A 21428-nucleotide genomic window follows, 5' to 3' on the forward strand; every position below is an offset into this window, starting at 1 on the left:
CGCACACCTGTAATCCTAGCTACTCAGGAGGTTGAGGCAGGAGAATTGCTTGAACCAGGAGATGGAGGTTGTGGTGAGCCGAGATCCCAGCATTGCACTTCAGCCTGGGCAATAAGAACGAAACTCCGTCTCAAAAGAAAAAAAAAAAAATTAGCTGGGCGTAGTGGCTGGCGCCTGTAATCCCAGCTATTCGGTAGGCTGAGGCAGGAGAATCGCTTGAACCCGGGAGGCGGAGGTTGCAGTGGCCAAGACGGTGCCATTGCACTCCAGGCTGGGCAACAAGAGCGAGACTTCATCTCAAAAAAGAAAAAAAGAAAAAAAAAAGAACGTGGATCTCCATAACCTTAAAGCCTCCTCTCAAAAAAAAAGAAAAAAAAAAGTTTTAATCTCCCTAAAAACTGGAAGCCCCACCCCTACCTACTCCACCCCAGCCCCCGGTTTGAGCTATCCTGCCATTCTAGACCAAACCAATGTATTTATTTTCCTTCTTTTTTCTTTGAGATGGAGTCTCACTCTGTCACCCAGCCTGGGTGCCATCTCCACTCACTGCAACCTCCACCTCCCTGGTTCAAGCGATTCTCCTGCCTCAGCCTCCTGAGTAGCTGGGATTACAGGCTTCTGCCACCACACCCAGCTAATTTTTTATTTTTAGTAGAGACGGTGTTTCACCATCTTGGTCAGGCTGGTCTCGAACTCCTGGCCTCATGTGATCCGCCCAGCTTGGCCTCCCAAAGTGCTGGGATTACAGGTGTGAGCCACTGCGCCCGGCCAATGTATTTCTTAAATGTATTTGATTGAAGTCTGATGTCTCCCTAAAATGTATAAAACCAACTGCACCCCAATCACCTTGGGCACATGTTCTCCGGATCTCCTGAGGGCTCTATCACGGGCCATGGTCACTCATATTTGGCTCAGAATGAATCTCTTCAAATATTTTACAGAGTTTGTTGCTTTTCATCGACATTGCTTAGGCTGACATCGAATTCCTGAGCTCAAGCTGAAATTGCTGGAGGCCTTCTTCCTGCCCACTGCATAAAGAATATGGTGTGGTAGTAAAGGAAGAGTTTAGTGGACATGAGGCCGGCCATGCCACGTGGGAGTCGGAGTTCCTACTCAAATCATCTCAAAACTCCTAGGTTAGGGGTTTTCCAAAGACAGTTTGGGGGAAGGGGTGGGGATGGCCGGGTAACAGGTGCTTGCTGCTGATTGGTTGGGGCAGAGATGAAATCATAGGGGGTCAAAGCCATCCTACAGACTGAATCGATTTTGGGTGGGGCCATAGAAGCAGGGTTGGCGGGTCCGTGTGGAGTGTTAGGTGTCAGGCATGCAATAAAACCCGAACGGGTATCTCAAAAGGCCAATCTGGGGTTCAGCAATAGTGATGTTATTTGCAGGAGTAATTGGGGAAGTTGCATATTTCATAACCTCTGGAATAGCGGCTGACATTTATGTCTGCATCTCAGCAGAAGTCAGGCTCCTCTCCTTCCCACAGCCTGATGGTCCCCCATTAGTTTTACCAAAGTGGTTGAGTTTTGGGCAAAGCTTATTATCATTTAAACTATAGCCTAAATATTTCTTAAAGTTACCTCAGCCCAATAGCCCAGGAAATATTAAGGGAAAAGGAAGATGGGGGGGTGGGTTGGCTCAGATCTCTTTCACTGTCATAATTTCCTGATATATATATTTTTGAGACAGGGTCTCACTCTGTTACCCAGGCTAGATTGCAGAGGTGCAATCAGTTCACTGCAGCTTCAACCTCCCCAGACTCAAGTGACCCGCCTATTCTAGAGTTCATTCAGCCTCACAAAATGTTGGAATTACAGGCGTGAGCCACCTCGATTGTCCTGATATTTTTGCAAAGGCAATGGTCGACGAAGAGTCGAACTCTGTAAAACATTTGAAGATATTGATTTTGAGCCAAATATGAGTGACCATGACCATGGCCCACGACACAGCCCTCAGGATGTCCTGAGAACATGTGACAAGGGTGGTTAGGGTGCAGCTTGGTTTTATACATTTTAGGGAGACAGGAGACATCAACCAAATACATTTAATAAATACATTGGCTTGGTCCAGAAAAGCAGGACAACTCAAAGCGAGAAGCTTCCACGCTATAGGTAAATTTAAACTTTTCTTTCTTTCTTTTTTTTTTTTTTTTTTTGAGATGGAGTTTCGCTCTTGTTGTGCAGGCTGGAGTGCAATGGCCTGATCTCGGTTCACAGCAACCTCCGCCCTCCCAGGTTCAAGCCATTCTCCTGCCTCAGCCTCTGGAGTAGCTGGGATTACAGACATGTGCCACCACACCCGGCTAATTTTGTATTTTTAGTAGAGATGGGGTTTCTCCATGTTGGTCAGGCCGGTCTCAAACTGCCGACCTCAGGTGATCCGCCTGCTTCAGCCTCCCAAAGTGCTGGAATTACAGGCGTGAGTCACCGCGCCCAGCCAATTTAAACATTTTCTAGTTGACAATTGGTTGAGTTTGTCTAAATACCTGGGATCAATGGAAAGGAATGTCTGTGGCCAGGCATGGTGGCTCATGCCTGTAATCCCAGCATTTTGGGAGGCCGAGGCGGGCGGATAACCTGAAGTCAGGAGTTCGAGACCAGCCTGGCCGACATGGTGAAACCCTGTTTCTAATAAAAATACAAAAATTAGGCAGACGTGGTGGCACCTGCCTGTAGTCCCAGCTACTTGGGAGGCTAAGGCAGAAGAATCGCTTGAACCTGGGAGGCAGAGGTTGCAGTGAGCCGAGATCATGACACTGCACTCCAGCCTGGGTGACAGAGCAATACTGCATCTAAAAAAGAAAAAAAAAAGGGCCAGGAGTGGTGGCTCACGTCTGTAATCCCAACACTTTGGAAGGCCGAGGTGGGCAGATCACGAGGTCAAGAGATCGAGACCATCTGGCCAACATGGTGAAACCTCGCCTCTACTAAAAATACAAAAATTAGCTGGACACGGTGGTGGCTGCCTATAGTCCCAGCTACTCAGGAGGCAGAAACAGGAGAATCGTTTGAATCTGGGAGGTGGAGGCTCCAGTGAGCCAAGATCGTGCCACTGCACTCTAGCCTGAGCAACAGAGTGAGATCCTATCTCAAAAAAAAAAAAAAGGCTGGGCGGGCACGGTGGCTCACGTCTGTAATCCCAGCACTTTGGGAGGCTGAGGTGGGCACATCACGAGGTCAGGAGATCAAGACCATCCTGGCTAACACAGTGAAACCCTGTCTCTACTAAAAATACAAAAAATTAGCCGGGTGTGGTGGCGGGCGCCTGTAGTCCCAGCTACATGGGAGGCTGAGGCAGGAGAATGGCATGAACCCAGGAGGCAGAGCTTGCAGTGAGCCGAGATGGCACCACTGCACTCCCGCCTGGGCGACACAGCGAGATTTCTTTTCAAAAAAAAGAAAAAAGAAAGGAATGTCTCAGTTGTGATGATAAGAGGTAGGGGAGACCAAAATTTTACTATGCAGATGAAGCTTTTAGCTAGCACGCTTCCGAGAAATACGTTGTAAAATGTTTCTTATCAGACTTAAAGTCTGTGTTGATGTTAATCCCGGAGAGGTATGATGAGACATGTTCGACCCCCACTTCCCACTATGGCCTGAAACAGTCTCCCAGGTTAATTTTTTTTTTTTTTTTTTTTTTTGGACAGGGTTTCGTTCTTGTTGCCCAGGCTGGAGATCTCGGCTCACCGCAACTTCTACCTCCCAGGTTCAAGTGATTCTTCTGCCTCAGCCTCCCGAGTAGCTGGGATTACAGGCATGTGCCACCACGCCCGGCTAATTTTGTATTTTTAGTAGAGAAGGGGTCTCTCTATGTTGGTCAGGCTGGTCTTGAACTCCCGACCTCAGGTGATCTGCCCGCCTCAGCCTCCCAAAGTGCTGGGATTACAGGCATGAGTCACTGCGCCCGGCCTTTGGGTCTTTTTAAATTTTTAATTAGAGACAGAGTCTCGCTCTGTCGCCCAGGCTGGAGTGCAGTGGCGCTACCTTGGCTAACTTCAAGCTCCACTTCCCCGGTTCATGCCATTCTCCTGCCTCAGCCTCCCAAGTAGCTGGCACTACAGGCGCCTGCCACCATGTCCGGCTAATTTTTTGTATTTTTGCATTTTTTTTTACAAAAAAGAGGCCGTGCCCGGCCTCTCAGGTTAATTTTTTTTTTTTTTTTTTTTTGAGACGGAGTCTCGCTCTGTCACCCAGGCTGGAGTGCAGTGGCCGGATCTCAGCTCACTGCAAGCTCCACCTCCCGGGTTTACGCCATTCTCCTGCCTCAGCCTCCCGAGTAGCTGGGACTACAGGCGCCCGCCACCTCGCCCGGCTAAGTTTTTTTTGTATTTTTAGTAGAGACGGGGTTTCACTGTGTTAGCCAGGATGGTCTCGATCTCCTGACCTCGTGATCCGCCCGTCTCGGCCTCCCAAAGTGCTGGGATTACAGGCTTGAGCCACCGCGCCCGGCCAGGTTAAATTTTAAGAGCCCTAGCTGAGGAGGAAGTTCATTCAGATGGCTTAGGGGGGCCTTAGAATTTTATGTCTGAGGCTGGGCACAGTGGCTCACATCTGTAATCCCAGCACTTTGAGAAGCCGAGGCCAGCGGATCACTTGAGGTCAGGAGTTTGAGACTAGCCTGGCAAACATGGCGAAACCCCATCTCTACTAAAAACACAAAAATCTGAACCGGGTGTGATGGCGGGCTGTAATCCCAACTACTCAGGAGGCTGAGACAAGAGAATCCCTTGAATCTGGGAGGCAGGTTATTACATATGTGAGCCACTATGGCTGACCAATATGCATTCTTTTTGACATCAGAAGTTAATTTTTAATGAAAATTTCATGTCTAAACACAAATATCCATCAATGGGTGGATGAACAAATTGTGCTAGATTCATACAACAAAATACTACTACTCAGAGATAAAAGGAACAACAGTTGGTTCCTAAAACAACCTGGATGAACCGTGAAATCACGACGCTGAGTAAAAGACAAGCCCTCGTTGCTGGGAGTGGTGGCTCACACCTGTAATCCCACCACTTCGGGAGGCCGAGGCAGGTGGACCACCTGAGGTCAGGAGTTAGAGACCAGCCTGACCAACATGGAAAAACCTTGTCTCTACTAAAAATACAAAATTAGTCAGGTGTGGTGGCGCATGCCTGTAATCCCAGCTACTCAGGAGGCTGAGGCAGGAGAATTGCTTCAACCCGGGAGGCAGGGGTTGAGGTGAGCCGCGATCATGTTACTACACTCCAGCCTGGGCAACAAGAGCGAAACTCCATCTCAAAAACACAAAGACAAACAAACAAACAAACAAAACAAAACAAAAACAAACAAAAAAGACAAGACCTCTTCCTCACCACAGAAAGTATACACTATGTGATTTCATTTACATAAAATCCAGTGAAGGCCGGGAATGGTGGCTCATACCTGTGATCCCAGCACTTTGGGAGGCCGAGGCGGGTGGCTCACAAGATCAGGATATCGAGACCATCCTGGCTAACACAGTGAAACCCAGCCTCTACTAAAAACATACAAAAAAATTAGCCAGGCATGGTGGCGGGCACCTGTAGTCCCAGCTACTCGGGCGGCTGAGGCAGGAGAATGGCATGAACCCGGGAGGCGGAGCTTGCATTGAGCCGAGATTGCACCACTGTACTCCAGCCTGGGTGATAGAGCGAGACTCTGTTTCAAAAAAAAAAAAAAAAAATCCAAGGAAAAGCAAAAATAATCTGTAGCGACAGAAAGCAGATCTCCAGTTGCTTAGGGAGAGAGAGATGCCACAGAGCACAGGAAACTCTTAGGGGTGATGGTTTCATGAGTGTCCACACATGTCAAAGCTCATCAAATTATGTACTTCAAATATGTGCAATTTTTTATTTATTTTTATTTATTTTTTGTTTGTTTGTTTTTTTTTGAGACGGAGTCTCGCTGTGTCTCCCAGGCTGGAGTGCAGTGGCGTGATCTCGGCTCACTGCAAGCTCCGCCTCCCGGGTTCACGCCATTCTCCCGCCTCAGCCTCCCAAGTAGCTGAGACTACAGGCGCCCGCCACCACGCCCGGCTAGTTTTTTGTATTTTTAGTAGAGACGGGGTTTCACCATGTTAGCCAGGATAGTCTCGATCTCCTGACCTCGTGATCCACCCGCCTCGGCCTCCCAAAGTGCTGGGATTACAGGCTTGAGCCACCGCGCCCGGCCTGCAATTTTTATTTATGTATTTATTTTTCAAAACAGAGTTTACTCTTGTTGCTCAGGCTGGAGTGCAATGGCACGATCTCGGCTCACAGCAACCTCCGCCTCCTGGGTTCAAACAATTCTCCTGCCTCAGCCTCCCGAGTAACTGGGATTAGAGGCATGCGCCACCACGCCTGGCTAATTTTGTATTTTTAGTAAATTTTGTATTTATTCATGGGGTTTCTCCATGTTGGTCAGGCTGGTCTTGAACTCCCAACCTCAGGTGATCTTCCCGCCTCTGCCTCCCAAAGTGCTGGGATTATAGGCATGAGCCACTGCGCTCGGCCATATGTGCAATTTATTACACGTTAATTATACCTCAGTGAAGCTGTAGGGGGTTGGCATGGTGGGTAGCTCATGCCCGTAATCCCAGCACTTTGGGAGGCTGAGGCAGGCAGATCGCTTGAGCCCAAAAGTTTGAGACCAGCCTGGGCAACATGGTGAGACCCCATCTCTACAAAAAAAGAAAAATTAGCATGGTGGCATGTGCCTAAAGTCCCAGGTGCTTGTGAGGCTGAGGGGGTAAGGAACACTTGAGCCCTGGAGGTCTAGGCTGAAATAAGCCATGATGCACTCTGGCCTGGGCAACAAAGCAAGACCCTGTCTCGAAAAAAAAAAAAAATTTTTTTTTTTTTTTAAAGAATGTGTAGGCCAAGTTAACCCTCCAGACAGGCAAAAATGTGTTATGTGTCATAGCCTATAATTTGTACGATAACATCAAGGTCGCTTTGGTCCAAGGGCAGGATCTATGGTGAGTACATATTCTTACACAAGGAACAGTAAATAAAGTAGAAATCCTGGCTGGATGCAGTGGCTCATGCCTGTAATCCCAGCACTTTGGGAGGCCAAGATGGGCAGATGGCTTGAGCCCAAGAGTTCAAGACAAGCCTGGGCAACATGGCAAAACCCTATGTCTACAAAAAAAAAAAAAAAAGGCCAGGCATGGTAGTGTGCAGCTATAGTCTCAGTTACTTGGGAGGCTGAGGTGGGAGGACTGCTCGAGCACGGATGAGGGAGGTTGCAGTGAGTCGCAATTGGGCCAGTGCACTCCAGCCTGAGGGACAGAACAAGACTCTGTCTCAAAAAAAAAAAAAAAAATGTAGGCGAGGCGTGGTGGCTCATGCTTGTAATCCCAGCACTTTGGAAGGCCAAGGTGGGTGGATCACCTGAGATCAGGAGTTCAAGACCAGCCTGACCAACGTGGTGAAACCCCATTTCTATTAAATACAAAACATTAGCTGGGTGTGGTGGCGGGTACCTGTAATCCCAGCTACTCAGGAGGCTGTGGCAGGAATCTCTTGAACCTTAGGGGCAGAGGTTGCAGTGAGTCGAAAAAAAAAAACAAAAAAAACAACAACGTAGAAATGTTGGAGTTGTTCTCAGGAGTTGTGTTAACTGGAAGTCAAGATGGCAGTCGGCATCCAAGATGGAGTCATGACTGCCTTCACAGCCCCTGATGAGGCCCAGTTACTGGGCCTCCCTTTCAGATACTGTTGCATGGCAGTATGGCAGCTTTATATCCTGGGCAAGATTGTGGAGTAAGATTACTCAGGTTCTACTTTACCAGCTATGTTGCTTTGGGCAACTTAACTTCTCTGTGCCTCAGTATCTTCATCTCTACCTCGCTCAGTGGGCTGCTGATAGAAGTTCATGCATGAAGGACTGAGCACACGGCCTGCCACATAAGAAGCACTCAATAGGCTGGGTGTGGTGGCTCACGCCTGTAATCTCACCACTTTGGGAGGCTGAGGCAGGAGGATCGCTTGAGCCAAGGAGTTTGAGACCAATCTGGGCAACATGGTGAGACCATGTCTCTACAAAAAAAAAAAAAATTATTATTACTATTATTTTTTTGAGATGGAGTCTCGCTCTGTCACCCAGGCTGGAGTGCAGTGGCGCGATCTCTGCTCACTGCAAGCTCCACCTACCGGGTTCACACCATTCTCCTGCCGCAGCCTCCAGAGTAGCTGGGACTACAGGCGCCCACCACCATGCCCAGCTAATTTTTTGTATTTTTAGTAGAGATGGGGTTTCACCATGTTAGCCAAGATGGTCTCGATCTCCTGACCTCATGATTTGCCTGCCTCGGCCTCCCAAAGTGCTGGGATTACAGGCATGAGCCACCGTGCCCGGCCTATTATTTTTAAAAATTAGCCAGGTGTGGTGGTCCATGCCTGTATTCCCAGCTACTGGGGAGGATGACGTGGGAGGACTGCTTGAACCCAGAATTTGAGGCTGCAGTGAGCTACAGTCACACCATTGAACTCCAGCTTGGGTGATGGAGTAAGACCGTGGCTCAAAATAAATAAATAAAAATAAAATAATAATAAATGTCAGCTATTGTGATTATGCTTTGCCTTCAGTGGAGGGCAGCCCTGAAGCCCCCAGCCCCTTATCTGGGAGAAAGCAATGATCAGGGGCAGAGAGGTCCCAAAAGGGGAGAAGCTCTGTCTGATATCCCATCACCCCATCACCCCTCGGGTCAAGGCCCATGTTAGAGGTCACTAAGGCAGAATGAATTCTCCATAGGGTAAGCCCAGGAAGAGACACCTGTAACCAGTGGTATGCTGTGGCTCAAGAGAGCCAAATGCTGAATCTTCAATTATTTTGTGAGCCAGTTGTTAAACTGTTGGTAGCTTGAAACCAGCTGTGATCAGACAGTGTTTACAACATAGTAATCAGCAAACGCTACAGATCAGGACTTTCCTGAACCCCCATCTGCTAGCACTGCGTGTAAACATTTACCTGCTTCAAAATTAATGCCTGCTGGCCAGTCGTGGCGGCTCACACCCGTAATCCCAGCACTTTGGAAGGCTAAGGCAGGCAGATCACTTGAGGCCGGGAGTTTGAGACCAGCCTGGCCAACATGGTGAATCCCCATCTCCTAAAAACATAAAAATTAGCTGGGTGTAGTGGCATGTGCCTGTAATCCCAGCTACTCGGGAGGCTAAGGCAGGCTGAAACTTAAACCTAGGAGGCAGAGGATGCAGTGGGCTGAGATGGCACCATTGTACTCCAGCTTGGGTGACAGAGTGAGACTTGCTTCTCCAAAACACAAACAAAAAACTAAAATTAATGCCTGCTGCTCCCTTCCTACTGGAAAGGCAGGGAGGAGAAAGAAAGGAAGCTTTTTTCCCGTGGAGTTGTTCCAGGTTGGGGCATCGGCAATACACTTCCAGAACCACCTGCAGAGTCCAGCACAGGGCTGGTGTTGAGTCACCCTCATATTCTCCCAAACTGACCCCAGCTCTCCAGACACTCTCTGCAAGTCTAACAGACCTCATTTCCCTCCTTGCCCCCACAGGCTCTGAGACTTCACCAATCTCTCTGTTTCCACCTGGTTCAACCCAGCCCCCAGATGTCCTGGGCTGGAGCTGCTGGGGTTGGTCACAGCACTGGACAATCAGACCCTGACTACGGCCACATCAGGGGCACACTCATACCCTAGTCCTCGTGTGACCAGATGGAGAAGGAATTTCAGGTGAGGCTGCTCATGCCTGTAATCCCAGTACTTTGGCAGGCCAAGGCAGGAGGATTATTTGCACTTAGGAGTTAGAGACCAGCCTGGGCAACATAGTGAGACCCCATCTCTACAAAAAATAAAAATTAGCCAGGCGTGATGGCACATTCCTGTAGTCCCAGCTACTTGGGAGGCTGAAGTAGGATGGCTTCAGCCCAGGAGTTCGAGACCAGTCTCGGCAACATAAGGAGACCCCTGTCTCTCTCTTTCTCGCTATCTATCTATCTATCTATCTATCTATCTATCTATCTATCTATCTATCTATCTATATTTATTTATTTTTGAAACAGTCTCGGCCGGGCGAGGTGGCTCAAGCCTGTAATCCCAGCACTTTGGGAGGCCGAGACGGGCGGATCACGAGGTCAGGAGATCGAGACCATCCTGTCTAACACAGTGAAACCCCGTCTCTACTAAAAATACAAAAACTTAGCCGGGCGAGGTGGCAGGCGCCTGTAGTCCCAGCTACTCGGGAGGCTGAGGCAGGAGAATGGCATGAACCCGGGAGGCGGAGCTTGCAGTGAGCTGAGATCCGGCCACTGCACTCCAGCCTGGGTGACAGAGCGAGACTCCGTCTCAAAAAAAAAAAAAAAAAAGAAACAGTCTCGCCCTGTTGCCCAGGCTGGAGTGCAGCAGCACGATCTCGGCTCTCTGCAACCTCCCTCTCCAGGGTTCAAGCGATTCTCCTGCCTCAGCCTCCTGAGTAGCTGGGATTATAGGAATGTGCCACCAGGTCCAGTTAATCTTTGTAGTTTTGGTAGAGACAGGGTTTCACCATGTTGGCCAGGCTGGTCTCCAACTCCTGACCTCAGACGATCCTCCCGCCTTGGTGTCCCAAAATGCTGGAATTACAGGCATGGGACACACCGTGCCTGGCACCATCTCTATTAAAAAAAAAAAACAAAAAAAGTCAGGTGCGGTGGCTCACACCTGTAATCCCAGCGCTTTGGGATGCTGAGGCAGGCAGATCACAAGGTCAGGAGTTTGAGACCAGCCTGACCAATATGGTGAAACTCCGGCTCTACTAAAAATACAAAAATTAGTCGGGCATGGTGGTGCATGCCTGTAATCCCACCTATTTAGGAGGCTGAGGCAGGAGAATCGCTTGATCTTGGGAAGCGGAGGTTGCAGTGAGATGAGATTGTGCCACTGTACTCCAGCCTGGATGACAGAGCGAGACTCAATTTCAAAAAAAAAAAAAAGAGAGAGAGAGAAGGAATTTCTACTGCAACTCTGAGTGGGAAGAGCATGGGAGGAACACCTCCGGCTCTTCTCTGATGGGTGAGTTTGGAATAAGAAACCAAGTGTACCCAGCTCAGCCCTCTTCTCCAACCTGGGTCTAAGTACCAGAGGAGGCATCCTGGCCTGCTAGGCCGGCAGTGAACCCACAGAGCCGGGGCTTAGCCACACACAGCAACGCTCATCTCAGGGGTGGGCGCCCACGATTACAATCTGACACCTGCATCTTTCAAGTGGTTCAGACTCGAAAGGCAGGAAAAGGAGTTGTTACTTACTGAACCCCTAAAGCCTGAGCCACCTGCGAGGCCCTGCCCACTCCTGTTCCCATTATCTCCTTTTGTTTATTTTATTTTTTTGAGACCAGGGTCTCACGCTGTCACCCAGGCTGGAGTGCAGTGGTGATCACAGCTCACTGCAACCTCCAAGTCCCAGGCTTAAGCAATCCTCCCACCTCAGCCTCCTGAATAGTTGGGAAACCAGGGAGTAGCTGGGTAGATACACACCACCACACCTGGCTAATTTTTTCTGTAGAAATAGGGTTTCACCAAGCTGGTCTCGAATTCCTGAACTGAAAGTGATTCGCCTGCCTCAGATGTCCCAGGTTGGCCTTGAACTCCTGGGCTCAAGTCATCCACCCAGCTCAGCCTCCCAAAGTGCTGGGATTACACATGTGAGCCACCATGCCTGGCCCTGACCTCACTTTAGACAGCTCTTCCCCCTGCTCATTCTGCCACACAACCTGCTTTCCGTTTCTGGAAAATGCCAAGTTCATTCTCAGCTGTGCTGGCCTTCCCTCTTTTCCCCTAGCTCTTCTGACTTTTGCTTTCTCTTCACCTCTCAGATCTCAGCACAGAGGCCTGCCCTGCTCACTTAACCATGCAAGTATGGTTCCATTACATGACCCTGGTGTATTGGCTCAGAGTCTCCAAAATTACAACATGGTGGCCAGGCGCAGTGGCTCACACCTGTAATGCTAGCACTTTGAGAGGCCAAGGCAGGCAGATCATGAGGTCAGGAGTTTGAGATCAGCCTGACCAACATGGTGAAACCCCATCTCTACTAAAAATACAAAAAATTATCTAGGCATAGTGGCAGGCACCTGTAATCCCAGCTACTCGGGAGGCTGAGGCAGGAGAATCACTTGAACCCAGGAGGTGGAGGGTGCAGTGAGCCGAGATCGCACCATTGCACTCCGGCCTGAGTGACAGAGTGAGACTCTGTCCCTGCCCAAAAAAATTAAAACATGGATTGGTTTACCTGTTTGTTGTCCTGTCTTCTCCTCTATGAGATCTATGAGGGCAGGGTCTTGTCAGTTTTGTTCATTGTTGTGGCCCAGTTTCCCAGAACCTAAAATAGTGCCTGCAAAATAGTAGAAGCTCAAGACACATTGGTTGAATGAATAAAGTGAATACTTCTTGGGAAAAAAAAATGATTTTTTTCTTTAATAGCAAAATAATATGTCTTGGAAAATACAGCATACAAAATACAGAAAATAGAATTGAGAGCTTTTATGAGCATATCAATCATTGAATAGCGAGTCTGCGTTGCCTATCTCTCCGCGTCTCTTGCGTGCGTGTAGGTATACAAATGGGATATAGGCTTGTGGGTGTGCATGCATAGACAGTCCTTCTTGGGTACTCATAAGGGGGCTCAGCCCCTCGGGTGCCCCTAAGTCTTAACCTCACCCCTTCTTCATCCGTCCTGTTCCTGAGGACGACCGTGAAGGTGACTCTTCATCGAGAGCCTCTGGAGGCTGGGAGCTTTTTGAGTAAGGCTTTGCAATGTAACCATGAGGTAGCTATGATCATCCTTATTTCCAGATGTGGGAACTAGGCTTCCCAGAGGTTGATGATATGACCAAGGCCACACAGCTGGCAAACAGTGATTCCAATGGTCTGGAGGTCCCTAGGCCTCTGTTCTGTCAACCTGGGGCTTTCAATTTCCTCAAGTCTGATTATCTACCCTCTTCAAAGTGCTGCTCAGAGGGTCTGGGGCTCAACGATGAAAGCTAGGATGGCTCCCAGGGACAGGTGGAGTAGTTACATCCACCAGTCCATAGACTCTTTGGGGCAGGCCCTGACAATGACCATACAGTGGGGCAGCCCCTTACACAGGATCTTCTCCGCCTCCTGACCCTCCCAGCCCAGCCCCTGCAGCTCAAGGACTCTGAGCTTGGGCATAGTGAGGCAGGAGGAGAGGATTTCAGTGGGGGAGGGCATTTCCGGGGTGATGAGGGGACCCTGCAGGCACAGACTCTCCAAGGCCGGCATTCCCTCCAGGACAGCCAGGCCAGGGGCAGAGAGGCCCCTCACGGTCAGCCGGATCTTGCGCACATCTCGGAGGTGGCGGCTGATAGCCAGCAGGGTGCTGTCAGCAGACAGGGTGCAGCCCAGCACCTCGAGCCTCTGCAGATAGCTGAGCTCCTGCAGGCCAGCATCCAGCCCTGTCTCAGTCACACGGTAGGTGCCACCCAGCACCAGCGAGCGCAAGGCCCGGAAGCGCGTCAGGCCCTGCAGGTGCTCGTCGCGGAAGGCGGGGACGCGGTCCAGCACGATGCATTCGAGCAGGGGCAGCACGGTGGGGTCCTGCTGCTTGTGGAGCCAAGCCATAGAGATCTCGCAGCTGTGCAGCTCCAGGGTCCTCAGGGTGCTGGGCAGGCTGGTGATGGGCACCATGCTCAGGTCGGCCACGTGTAGGCAGAGGCGCTTCAGGTTGGGGCATTTCTGGCCCAGGGCTCTCAACAGAGCAGGGGACAACTGGGGGGCCTGGGAGCCAGAGAACAAGTAGCCACCCATCCGCAGGGAATGGAGCCGGGATGCCATGTACCTTCGAAGGAGGTGCCACATGACTTTAGGTCGCATCTGTAAGAGCCAGGGATTGGGGTGACACAGTGAGAGGTATGGAGTTTCCAAGGCCCCTGCTGGGCTGGAGACACACATCCCCAGGGTGGGGGATTCTGGTGCCCTGCTTCTGCCCTTCCCTAGCCAGTCTCCTCCCCAGGTTCAACCTCCCCAGGTTCAACAAGACGGTTTGAGTGCACCATCTTGCCTGCTAGGGCTTTGAACAAATCATTTTTTTTTTTTTTTTTTTTTTGAGACAGGGTCTTGCTCTGTCACCCAGGCTAGAGTGCAGTGGTGAGATAATGGCTCACTGCAGCCTGGACTTCCTAGGCTCAAGTGATTCTCCCACTTCAGCTTCCCAAGTGGCTGGGACTTCTGACACATGCCCAGCTAATTTTTGTGATTTTTAGTAGAGACGAGGTCTTGCTACGTTGCCCAGGCCGGTCTCCAACTCCTGGATTCAAGCGATCCTCCCATCTCAGCCCCTCAAAGTGCTGGGTCTACAGTCATGAGCCACTGCACTCGGCCACTTAGAATAAATCTGGTGGGGGCCAGGCGCACTGGCTCATGCCTGTAATCCAAGCACTTTGGGAGGCCGAGGTGGGTAGATCATTTGAGGTCAGGAGTTTAAGACCAGCCTGGCCAACATGGTGAAACCATGTCTCTACCAAAAATACAAAAATTAGCTGGACGTGGTGGCGAGTGCCTGTAATCCCAGCTACTCAGGAGGCTGAGGCAAGAGAATCGCTTGAACCCAGGAGACAGAGGTTGCAGTGAGCTGAGATCGCGCCACTGCAATCCAGCCTGTGTGATAGAATGAGACTCCGTCTCAAAAAAAAGAAAAAAAAAAAAAGGATAAATCTGCTGGGGGGAAAAAGATACTAACAGAATCTACCTTTAGCAATAGATTCTTACCATTTTTCTGGACTAAGAAAGAGAGCAAAACAACTCATTGACATTTTACCTGTTGTTTAATGATCACCTCCAGTAGAAATAAGCAACACAGAATAAAATTTTAAAAGGTGAAAACTACCCGGAGTAAATTAGGTCTATGTTAAAAAAACAAAACAACAAATGAAAAGGCTGGGCACGGTGGCTCACACCTGTGATCCCAGCACTTTGGGAGGTCAAGGTGGGTGGATTGCCTGAGCTCAGGAGTTCAAGACCAGCCTGGGCAACGTGGTGAAATCCTGTCTCTACTAAAAATTTTAGAAAGCCAGGCATGGTGGCTCACACCTGTAATCTCAGCACTTTGGAAGGCTGAGGCGGGTGGATCGCTCGAGGTCAGGAGTTTGAGACCAGCCTGGCCAAAATGGTGAAATCCCGTTTCTACTAAAAATACAAAAATTAGCTGGGCGTGGTGGTGGGCGCCTGTATTCCTAGCTACTTGGGAGGCTGAGGCAGGAGAATTGATTGAACCCAGGAGGCAGAGGTTGTAGTGAGCCAAGATTGCACCAGTGCGCTCCAGCCTAGGTGACAAGAGTGAAACTCTGCCTCAAAACATAAACAAAAAACTAAAACTAAAACTAAAAATAATAGTTGGGCAAAGTGGCAGGGACCTGTAGTCCCAGTTACTTAGGAGGCGAAGGCATGAGAACCAGCTCTGGGAGGTGGAGGCTGCAGTGAACTGAGATCACACCACTGCACTCCTGCCTGGGCGACAGGGTGAGACTCTGTCTCAAAAAAAAAAAAAAAAAAAAAAAAAAAATAACAGCCAGGAGTGGTGGCTCAAGCCTAGCACTTTGTGAGGCTGAGGCAGGCGGATCACCCGAGGTCAGGAGTTCAAGACCAGCCTCACCAACATGGAGAAATCCCGTCTCTACTAAAAATACAAAATTAGCCAGGTGTGATAGTGCATGCCTGTAATCCCAGCTACTTGGGAGGCTGAGGCAGGAGAATCTCTTGAACCTGGGAGGCAGAGGTTGCGATGAGCCGAGATTGTGCCATTGTATCAGCCTGGGCAACAAAAGCGAAACTCCGTCTCAAAAAAATCACAGCCTGGTACAGTGGAAGCTGCAAAAATCAACCCTGGGAAGTTAGACTTAGTAGAAAATAAAAAGCATACATAATTGATAGCACTGGGCATTTCATTATAAGTACATGTTATCTTAAAAAGAAAAAAATAGCATGCTTACATCTGCCTTTTATTGCTGGATTTCTCTACTTGACATCATAGGGCCTAATGGAAAAAGGAAAATTGTCTAATAACATATTCTTCATGTGTGCTTACAAAGGTGTTTCTTTTCTTTTCTTTTTTTTTGAGATGGAGTTTTTTTTTTTTTTTTTTGAGACGGAGTCTCGCTCTGCCGCCCAGGCTGGAGTGCAGTGGCCGGATCTCAGCTCACTGCAAGCTCCGCCTCCCGGGTTCACGCCATTCTCCTGCCTCAGCCTCCCGAGTAGCTGGGATTACAGGCGCCCGCCACCTCGCCCGGCTAGTTTTTTGTATTTTTTTTAATAGAGACGGGGTTTCACCGTGTCAGCCAGGATGGTCTCGATCTCCTGACCTCGTGATCCGCCCGTCTCGGCCTCCCAAAGTGCTGGGATTACAGGCTTGAGCCACCGCGCCCGGCCTCTGAGATGGAGTTTTGCTCTTGTTGCCCAGGCTGGAGTGCAGTGGCACGATCTCGGTCACCACAACCTCCGCCTCCTGGGTTCAAGTGATTCTCTGGCCTCAGCCTCCCGAGTAGCTGGGATTACAGGCATGTGCCACCATGCCTGGCTAATTTTGTATTTTTGGTTTTTTTTTTGAGACGGAGTCTCTCTCTGTTGCCCAGGCTGGAGTGCAGTGGTGTGATCTCAGCTCACTGCAACCTCCGCCTCCCAGATTCAAGCAATTCTCCTGCCTCAGCTTCCCGAGTAGCTGGTACTACAGGCATGTGCCACCACACCCGGCTGTGCTTTCTTTTGTATTTTTAGTAGAGATGGGGTTTCACTATGTTAGCCAGGATGGTCTTGATCTCCTGACCTCGTGATTTGACCACCATGGCCTCCCAAAGTGCTGGGATTACGGGCATGAGCCACCATGCCTGGCCTTAATTTTGTATTTTTAGTAGAGATGGGATTTCTCTATGCAGGTCAGGCTGGTCTCAAACACCCGATCTCAAGTGATCTGCTCGCCTCAGCCTCCCAAAGCGCTGGGATTACAGGAGTGAGCCACCGCGCCTGGCCAAAAAGGTGTTTCTACATCAAGCTCTTCCATTCACTGAAAGAAAATAGCTTATTATCAATCCTTAAGGAAGCATGATTGCATTTGCCTTTTATACATGCATATGTAAACCCATGTAATACAAACTGTATTAGTCTATTTTCATGCTGCTGATAAAAACATACCTGAAACTGGTAAGAAAAAGAGGTTTAATGGGACTTACAGTTCCACACGGCTGGGCAGGCCTCAAAATCACGGCGGGAGGCGAAAGGCACTTCTTACGTAGCGGTGGCAAGAGAAAATGAGAAAGAAGGCCAGGTGCGGTGGCTCATGCCTGTAATCCCAGCACTTTGGAAGGCCGATGCGGGCAGATCACGAGGTCAGGAGATTGGGACCATCCTGGCCAACATGACGAAACCCCATCTCTACTAAAATACAAAAAAAAAATTAGCCAAGTGTGGTGGCACACGCCTGTAGTCCCAGCTACTTGAGAGGCTGAGGCAGGATAATTGCTTGAACACGGGAGGCAGAGGTTCCAGTGAGCCGAGATTGCACCACTGCACTCCAGCCTGGTGACAGAGCAAGACTCTGTCTCAAAGAAAAATAAATAAATAATTTAAAAAATACAAAAAATTAGCTTGGTGTGGTGGCACGCACCTGCAGTGCCAGGTACTCAGGAAGCTGAGGCAGGGGAATCGCTTGAACCCAGGAGGCAGAGGTTGCAGTGAGCCAAGATCGTGCCACTGCACTCCAGTCTGGCAACAGAGCAAGACTCCATCTCAAAAAAAAAAAAAAAAATTGAGAAAATGAGAACGAAGCAAAAGTGGAAACCCCTGATAAACCCATCAGATCTCGTGAGACTTATTCACTATCACAAGAATAGCATGCAAAAGACCAGCCCCTATGATTCAATTATCTCCCCCTGGGTCCCTCTCACAACATATGGGAATTCTGGGAAATAAAATTCAAGTTGAGATTTGGGTGGGGACACAGCCAATCCATATCATATCACCCCTGGTCCCTCCAAGTCTCATGTCCTCACATTTCACAACCAATCATGCTTTCCCAACAGTCTTCCAAAGTCTTAACTCATTCAGCATTAATCCAAAAGTCCACAATCCAAAGTCTCATCTGAGACAAGGCAAGTCCCTTCCACCTATGAGCCTGTAAAATCAAAAGCTAGCTAGTTACTTCCTAGATACAATGGGGGTACAGGTATCGGGTAAATGCAGCCATTCCAAATGGGAGAAACTGGACAAAACAAAGGGGTTCCCCCATGCAAGTCTGAAATCCAGTGGGGCAGTCAAATTTTAAAGCTCCAAAATGATCTCCTTTGATTCCAGGTCTCACATCCAGGTCACACTGATGCAAGAGGTGAGTTCCCATGGTCTTGGGCAGCTCGGCCCCTCGTGGCTTTACAAGGTATAGCCTCCCTCCCGGCTGCTTTCACAGGCTGGCGTTCAGTGTCTGAAGCTTTTCCAGGTGCATGGTGCAAGCTGTGGGTGGATCTACCATTCTGGAATCTGGAGGACAGTGGCCCTCTTCTCACAGCTCCACTAGGCAGTGCCCCAGTAGGGACTCTGTGTGGGGGCTCTGACCCCACATTTCCCTTCCACACTGCCCTAGCAGAGGCTCTCCATGAGGGCCCCACCCCTGTAGCAAACTTTTGCCTGGACATCCAGGCGTTTTCATACATCTTCTGAAATCTAGGCAGAAGTTCCCAAACTTCAATTCTTTTTTTTTTCTTTTTTTTTTTTTTTTGAGATGGAGTTTCGCTCTTGTCACCCAGGCTGGAGTGTAATGGCATGATCTCGACTCACTGCAACCTCTGCCTCCCGGGTTCAAGCGATTCTCCTGCCTCAGCCTCGCAAGTAGCTAGGATTACAAGCATGTGCCACCACGCATTTGTGGTATGTTTAGTAGAGATGGAGTTTCACCATGTTGGCCAGGCTGGTCTCAAACTCCTGACCTCAAGTGATCTGCCTGCCTTGGCATCCCAAAGTGCTGGGATTATAGGCGTGAGCCACCGTGCACGGCCCCGTACCTCAGTTCTTGGCTTCTGTGCACCAGCAGGCTCAAGATCACGTGGAAGTTGCCAAGACTTGGGGCTTCCACCCTCTGAGGCCACAGCCTGAGTTATACATTGGCCCCTTTCAGCCACAGCTGGAGCGGCTAGGACACAGGGCACCAAGTCCCAGGGTGCATGCAGCATGGGGGCCCTGGGCCCGGCCCAGGAAACCACTTTTCCCTCCTGGGCTTCCAGGCCTGAGATGAGAGGGGAATGCCATGAAGGTCTCTGACATGGCCTGGAGACATTTTCCCTATAGCCCATTAGACTCCTTGCTACTTATGTAAATTTCTACAGCTGGCTTGAATTTCTCCCTAGAAAATGGGTTTTTCTTTTCTATCACATAGTCAGGCTACAAATTTCCAAACTTTTCAGCTCTGCTTCCCTTAGAAAACTGAATACTTTTAACAGTACCCAAGTCACCTCTTGAATGCTTTGCTGCTTAGAAATTGAGAAGTTGAGATTTGGTTGGGGACACAGCCAAACTATATCATGAACCAAGAGAGAAAGAAACATGTTCTAATGAATCTTCTCAGGAAGCTGAGGCAGGAAGATCGCTTGAGCCCCGGAGGTTGAGGCTGCAGTGTGCTATCATTTCGCCACTGCACCCCAGCCTGGGTTACAGAGTGAGATCCATCTCAAAAAAATAAATTACAGAAAGATAAACTGCAGAGCATAAATGCACACAAAACCAATGGATGAATCAACTTTTCCTTGCAAAACCAATGACTGAGAATACTCTAAGTTTCATAATATCAGGCCAGGCGCTGTGGCTCACACCTGTAACCCCAACACTCCAGGAGACTTGAGGTGGGAGACAACTTGAGTCCAAGAGTTCGAGACCATCCTGAGCAACATAGCAAGACTGTCCTTAAAAAAATAACCTCAAAAGCAATACTGTATTAAAGGGAGTTACAGATGGATATATACAGTAAAATAGTCTAAAAGTAGAACACTATCTAAATAGTAGAACAGCATTACCTGAAGTTTAGAAATACATTACTAATACTATAATTGTTTATGGACACACACATATGAAGTAAGGTAAAAGGAAGGGTGCAAATCCACTTTATAATAGCAGTTATCTATGAAAATAGTTTCAAAAAGGGTAACAAATATATCTCTAAATGTTTTGGGTGGGCCAGTTGCGGTGGCTCATGCCTGTAATCTGAGCACTTTGGGAGGCTAAGTCGGGAGGATCACTTGAGCCCAGGAGTTCGAGACCAGCCTGGGCAACATAGTGAGACTCTGTCTCCACAAAAAATAAAAGATTAGCGGGTATAGTGGTGAGCGCCTGTGGTCCCAGCTACTCAAGAGGCTGACATGAGAGGATCGCTTGAGTTTGGGAGGTCGAGGCTACAATCGCACCACTGCACTCCAGCCTGAGCAGCAGAGCGAGACCCCCGTCTCAAAAACAAAACAAAAACTTGATAACATAGTCATAAATTAGCATTTATCGAATGATAAATATGTGCCAGACTGTTCTAAGCCCTTTCCCTGCATGATCTCAGTGAAGTCCCACAATAGTCCCGTGAGGCAGGTACTGTCCTTTATCCCCATTGCAGGGATGGGGAAATTGAGGCCCTGAGGTAGAATAGGAGCAGGTAAGCGATGATGCCGAGATAGGCCCAGGACTACCTGGCTCTAAATCCCCAGCCCGGGTACCGACAACCTGTCCCAGGGTGGGAGAGGTGGTCTTTCGGGTCCGGGCACCGCGACCGCGGCCCAGGCCCGCCTGGCCAGCCATGCCTACCGTGTAGAGCGTCAGGTCGACATGTCGCCACAGCCACCGGTCGTCCACCAGCCTCTTCCAGCGGTGACAGACCCTGGGGGAGGGGACGCGCGGTTAGAACGACCCCAGCCCCAGGCCACATCGCATCTCCAGGTCCCAGGTGCGCCCTCCGCCCGGCCCTTCCCCCCCGGAGGCGGGGCCGCACCTGGAGATGCGGATCCGGTCCCGTACCGGGAGGTAAGAGAAGATCTCAAGCAGGACTGAGTCCGGCAGTTCGACCAAAGTCGCCATGATCCCGCCGACACGCACTTCCGCTTCCGGTTAAGGAGACCCGAGGGGGTCCCCGCGGGGGCCCCGAGGCGGCTGACAGGGCGGCGGCCGCGACCTTCCCGTAGCCGGTAGAGGACTTTGACTTTCCTTTCGCTGGGCAGTGATTGGGTCCCAGGGCCGGACCAGCCGCGGATGGGGACCAGAAACCAGACTGGAAAGCGTGACTGAGGCAGTGAGAGTCTTGCGGGACGTGGCTGAGGCGTGATTTGGCCGCGACTGGGAACTAAGACCAAGTCCGCAAGGCGGGGCTGGAGTGAGGCGAAGCTCGGGGGCGGAGCTAGAGACGAGGACCAAGTCCGAAAGGCGTGGCTGGGGTGGGGCGAGTATCGGAGGTGG

At 49.8% G+C, this 21428-nt stretch overlaps 1 protein-coding gene across 4 annotated transcripts; it reads right to left on the minus strand.

Annotated features, from left to right (window-relative positions):
- Positions 1-12392: 12392 nt before the first annotated feature.
- FBXL12 (F-box and leucine rich repeat protein 12) lies at positions 12393-21059 on the minus strand. 4 transcript variants are annotated; one of them, XM_065536264.2, is made up of 4 exons: positions 20994-21059; positions 20784-20856; positions 15953-15996; positions 12393-13838 (listed from the first exon to the last, which is right to left on the minus strand). In XM_065536264.2, exon 4 carries the CDS (start codon positions 13836-13838, stop codon positions 13017-13019), a length of 822 nt encoding a protein of 273 aa, XP_065392336.1. In that variant the 5' UTR covers positions 15953-15996; positions 20784-20856; positions 20994-21059; the 3' UTR covers positions 12393-13016. The 4 variants fall into 4 exon arrangements, with proteins under 4 accessions (XP_065392336.1, XP_065392335.1, XP_005587966.1 ...); XM_065536263.2 differs by having other exon boundaries at positions 20968-21059; XM_005587909.5 differs by lacking the exon at positions 15953-15996.
- Positions 21060-21428: the final 369 nt, after the last annotated feature.

The sequence above is a fragment of the Macaca fascicularis genome, chromosome 19 (assembly GCF_037993035.2).
Source record: "Macaca fascicularis isolate 582-1 chromosome 19, T2T-MFA8v1.1".
Lineage (NCBI taxonomy): Eukaryota > Metazoa > Chordata > Mammalia > Primates > Cercopithecidae > Macaca > Macaca fascicularis.

What these genes read in the sequence shown, in the direction of transcription:
- FBXL12 (XM_005587907.5), bottom strand. Translation starts at nt 21,053, where the DNA reads ATGGCGACTTTGGTCGAACTGCCGGACTCAGTCCTGCTTGAGATCTTC. An exon ending in GACCGGATCCGCATCTCCAG is followed by an intron (nt 20,857 to 20,967) that starts GTGCGGCCCCGC and finishes CCCCTCCCCCAG; the next exon opens with GGTCTGTCACCGCTGGAAGA. An exon ending in TCGACCTGACGCTCTACACG is followed by an intron (nt 13,839 to 20,783) that starts GTAGGCATGGCT and finishes TGGCTCTTACAG; the next exon opens with ATGCGACCTAAAGTCATGTG.